The following is a 5,000-nucleotide window of genomic DNA, read 5'->3' on the forward strand; positions in this document are numbered from 1 at the left end:
TATTTCGGATCAAATAGAAATCGGCGCGAATAAAATTTTAGGATTGGTAACCTTCGACGAGTGATCAAAAATAAAAAAAAAAGTGAGAGTACGTCTATTCCGAGATATGAAATAATTGGATTTATCACGTACTTCCTGTTACATCAATGAAGTGCTAATATTGAGTCATATTTTTTTTTCTTTTTTTTTCTTTTTTTTTTTTTTTTTTTTTTTTTTTTTTTTTGAATAAGATGGGACAATGCACGATTGTTATAACGCATCCGACTAGTTTACATTCGTGAAGACCGATTGGCAACATGTCGGTGTTAGCCGAAAGCTTAACACCGACCAATCATCTTTAAGGTGATTAATAACAATTGCATAAATGACATCAGACAATGACACGTTTCAAAATTCAAAGGATGAAATTTTTTATATTTTTGTCGATCTTTCTACTCGGGCAAATCGCGGTGTGCAGTGGAAGCTTTCGAGAAAGAAATGTCAAGCGTGAATCCTCCGTAGTGAGAAATGTCATAAACGATGAGGTTTTATCTTCGTCTATAAGAAAAAAGCAGCATAATGAGGTATCATCATCTTCGTCATTACCATCATCTTCTTCGTCACTGACGAAAGACATCGATGACGGGAAAATGGGCGGGAATGAAAAGCCGCCGACCAACATAACCTACAAACCGCTTGTTGAAGATTCGAATGGAACTATACAAACGACGACATTAATGCCAAAAGAGGTGGGTCGTGTCTAAATCATTATAAATACATTACAAATAATTTGAATATTTTTACGACGTTAATGTCAAAAGATATGAATCGTATCCAGATCATTATAAATACTTGCATTACAAATAATATGAATATTTTTACATAGCACACAGCAGAAGGTCATTTAACGTCCTTGAATTCTGGAGCTCTCCTACGTGGCTTTTGCGTCTTCATAGGATTGAGCATTTTGGTCATGGCCTATATCATGTTCCGTAGCTTTAGGTACATTTGTCATTATTATGAATTTTATTATGACTTATGTGGTAACGTTTCTATTATAGTATTTTGAGTTTAAGAATTTTACAGGTTCAGTAAAACACGTGCACAGATGATTCGAAAGTACGGTATTCTTGCTCATAGGCAAGATGTTGAAATGCGACCATTACCATTAGAAGAAGAAGATGACGAAGATACTACTGTTTTTGATGCCAGCAATGTTTTAACTAATAATGCTCAACATCAAAACTTGTGAAAATGTTTCTGTTAGAAACGTGTCATTTTCTGCGCTTTTATGTATGGTATATTAACAATACGCCTCTTCGATAGTTTTTTAAATCGAACTATTTTTTTTTTTTTTTATTAATGGCAATTGTACAAAACAAGAGAAACAAAATACTTCATAATTGTCTCTTTATTTAACACCATTGTCATATTGCTATCAAGAACATAATATATTTGTGCGTATTGGCTTTTCAATTATTTTGCTATATTGCATTAAATGTATCATTGTCGACAAAATGTTTTTGTCTTTCCAATGCAAATATATATATAATATATATATATTATCAAATTTGTGGCACCCACTGTTCGTGTATTAATAAAAAATATCGGGTTGCCTAATCTACTACTACACAAAGTAAACTATGTTGTTATAATTAAAATTAAACAAATACAGATTGTCTCTATTTTATTTAATGCTAAACATTTAATAAAAATTATCTATAAAATTTATATATATATATATATCTAAATTTCATAAAAACCCATTTTCTACGGCATGAACAATTACATCCGCTAAACGTAATCTTTTCCACTGTGATTCTAAATTTCCTAATGACCAGACGTCATCTATATTCACTTTTTCATCTCCTTTTATTAATGTGTCTAAGTCAAATGCTTGTGAGTTATCTAACATAGTAAATGGTAAAGCTTCGATTGCAAAAACTATTCCATAGAAAAATTGTTCTTTCACCTGAAATGAAATTATATATAATATATTTGTTATATTTCCACAAAAAATATTATGTGATCAATAATAACATACTTCTTTCATAAATGTCTCCCATGGATACAATTTTTCTGAATCTGAGCCAAGTGAAGTAATTGTACTACTTAATTTATTGTGATAAATTTTCAACATTTCGTTAAATCGTTCTCTGAGAGCTTTGTCTGTACAAGAATAAATAAAGAATGATAAATCTGTAATTGGGCTAACGCAACGTGCCAATTGAAAATCAAGCAAGAGTGCTTCTTTTTTATTTCCATTGACATCACGCACTAAAACATTTGGTGCCCAAGAATCTCCTTGATTTACAACAGATGTTGGGGCATCACTACAATCACATAATTTATAACACATTTCAATAAGTGATCCAATTTTATAAGAAGTAAAACGCTTTAGTGCTTCACTGTTAGGATATTCAGTAGCTAATGCATCAATAGCTATTCCCACTAATCGTTTCTAAAAAATTAATTAGAATTTATGTATAAATGAAATAAATGAAATTTTTATTTAAATAATAATAGTTTTACTTACATGAAACCTTATATACCAATCCCAGTATTTAGGACTAAAATATGTTTCCTCTAAATGTGATACAATTTCTTTAAATTCTTCTTTATTTTGATCTTTGTATGCAAAAGAAATTGCATGAAAACTAGCAAAAGCTTCCAAAATAACAGTACACTGTTCCATATTTAGACAGTTTTGACGAGTTATAGGACCATATCCTAAGTTACAAACATTTTCCAAAATTAAATAATCATTTTCACCATCTACAAGTGATTTTAAGAGACGTGGAACACGTAGAACATGAGCTTGATTTTTGCTCTTGAGGAACTGTTCAAACTTTGGTACTATCTAAAAAGTAAATTTTAAATCATATTTATTAATAACTTGATATAATACTTTCGTCATAAAAAAAAAAAAAGAATATTAAATATAATTACCTTCGTATAAAATGCCACCTCGTTTCGAAAAAAAATTATACTTCTATAAGTTTTTCTTCTACCTAAATTTTGAGGCAGTGACTTTATCACAATATCAACTTGTACTGGTTTACCTTTAGCAAGACCACACAACTTAACTTTGTTAACAACCGTTAAATAGCTATCACCTTTGACATTTGCGTCACCAAAATCCCAATCCGTTAATTTTACATTAGTTTCATTACATTCTGCTGCAAGTATGCTTTCTAATATCTCTTTAGTAAGTTTTGCACTTATTTCATTTAACTCCACTAGATTGCCTTTATCACTCATTTTTGAATTTTTTTCCAAGATCAAGTAGAAGAAAACTAAATCTTTGTCTGATTCATGAAAGAGCTTATATACCTTTGGCCATATATTTTCTTAAGAAAGTATAACTGTTTAAAAAGAAGATTTATTATTATCTTTTTTATCTGAATTATTTTATCATCAGTATAATACTGCTTACTATGATATTTTCACTTCCATGATAATATAAGAATGAAAATTTATGAGATCGGAATTTATTTATTTAATTATCAAATAAAAGAATCATTATATAGTGCAAATTTTAATTAAAAAAAAAAAAAAAAAAAAAAAAAAAAAAAATCTATTTCCTGTCGAATTCCATAAATTATTTTTCTTTTTAACTCATTTTTACGTACAAGCTCGCAATAACTTTTTTATTTGTTCAAATTTAATTAATTGTTATGTATTATTATTATTTCACACAACGTATTAATACATGCTTGTTACTATTACTTAAACCAGTAGTTTTCAATATATATTTCGCAATGCGCAGGAAAATTTTTTGAAATTATATAAGTATCGTGAGTTGAGAATCACTGGCACGAAACGGTTTTTTGTCACAAGCAAGATGTAAAACAAATACTGAGCATTATTACACGAATTCACCATAAATAAACGCGCGCTCTATATAAGAAAATGTATTTTGTTTATATCTTTGCAAAACTGACAGTTACATATTATTATTTTAATAACGATTTTAAAAAAAGAAAAGAACCGCATAGGACTCATTTACAAGGATAATGTGAAACAGGACAAAAATGAATAGTTATAAAAAAAAATTACTTACATTCCAAACTGTAGAAAAATTTTATCGAATAGTAATTTTTTTACAAAATTTCATGAAGAGAGTAACATCTCTTATGAAGAGAGTAACTTCTTTACTAAATAAATGAGACAACTCTCAATCTATTTAACGAAATATATATACGTCCCTCCTCGATCTATCGCATCTTCATGTGGCGTTTTCTGATTGGTCTTGATATGGTCGATAAAATTTGCTATTTTTTTCTGCTTGCAAAATTTTGTTATATTCCTTTTATAAGTATAATTTATATAATTTTTATTCCAGTTATATATCGATTGTCAGTTTCTCATTTAGGACGGTATTTGTTTATATGGGAAAAAAAAAAAAAAAGAAAAAAAAGAAAAAAAAACAATATATATATATATACATATATAAATATAAATTGTATATAAAATATAATTATTTAATAATTTAAATATTGATATATATTTGTTATTATATATATATATATAATATATATATATAATATGTATTTATATATTTTGTTATAATCATTTTTAAATAATTTAAAGATAGATAATAAGCAGGCACAAATTCTTAATTATTTATTAGAAGATTAAAACGATTTATATTTTCTGACGTTTTCTTATCAACATTACTAGCTATTGCGTTCTTATCTTCATTTCATCAGTATGATATAAGTACATTTTAATATTTTATAAAAGAAGATAACAAATCTTTATGCTCTTATCATCCTGTTATTACTTTTATTTTTCCATTCAATTGTATTTTTATTTACATATATATTGTTTTTTTGTTTTTTCTTTTCTGTTTTTTCTTTTCTTATTGAAATATAAATCTCACACCAACTTATGGCAATACTTTTATACGATAAACATGTAAAATAATTTAATTATGACAAATTTATTGTAATTACAATCATTATATAAAATGAAACGAAACAAAATTTCTATTCTCTTATCGCAATAATATAAAATAA

The 5,000-nt window shown here is 27.2% G+C and overlaps 2 protein-coding genes and 1 long non-coding RNA gene across 5 annotated transcripts in view; 2 read left to right on the forward strand and 1 right to left on the reverse strand.

Moving 5' to 3' along the window:
• LOC124949164 overlaps positions 1 to 212 on the forward strand; it is a 5,922-nt gene extending 5,710 nt beyond the window's left edge. Inside the window, exon 3 of the long non-coding RNA XR_007100982.1 lies at positions 18 to 212. This is a non-coding gene — a long non-coding RNA (uncharacterized LOC124949164). The remainder of the gene's footprint in view (positions 1 to 17) is intronic.
• On the reverse strand, positions 169 to 4,197 carry LOC124949158. 3 transcript variants are annotated; one of them, XM_047493817.1, is made up of 5 exons: positions 4,043 to 4,197; positions 2,929 to 3,344; positions 2,516 to 2,839; positions 2,024 to 2,440; positions 169 to 1,951 (listed from the first exon to the last, which is right to left on the reverse strand). In XM_047493817.1, the coding sequence occupies exons 2-5, from the start codon at positions 3,238 to 3,240 to the stop codon at positions 1,733 to 1,735; spliced, it is 1,272 nt and encodes a 423-aa protein (XP_047349773.1). In that variant the 5' UTR covers positions 3,241 to 3,344; positions 4,043 to 4,197; the 3' UTR covers positions 169 to 1,732. The 3 variants fall into 3 exon arrangements, with proteins under 3 accessions (XP_047349773.1, XP_047349775.1, XP_047349774.1); XM_047493819.1 differs by lacking the exon at positions 4,043 to 4,197 and adding an exon at positions 3,612 to 3,956; XM_047493818.1 differs by lacking the exon at positions 4,043 to 4,197 and adding an exon at positions 3,416 to 3,538.
• Positions 253 to 2,496, forward strand: LOC124949162. The gene is made up of 3 exons (XM_047493822.1): positions 253 to 728; positions 866 to 981; positions 1,066 to 2,496. The coding sequence occupies exons 1-3, from the start codon at positions 378 to 380 to the stop codon at positions 1,229 to 1,231; spliced, it is 633 nt and encodes a 210-aa protein (XP_047349778.1). The 5' UTR covers positions 253 to 377; the 3' UTR covers positions 1,232 to 2,496.
• Positions 4,198 to 5,000: the final 803 nt, after the last annotated feature.

This window comes from Vespa velutina, chromosome 5 (assembly GCF_912470025.1).
Source record: "Vespa velutina chromosome 5, iVesVel2.1, whole genome shotgun sequence".
In the NCBI taxonomy this organism is placed as follows: domain Eukaryota; kingdom Metazoa; phylum Arthropoda; class Insecta; order Hymenoptera; family Vespidae; genus Vespa; species Vespa velutina.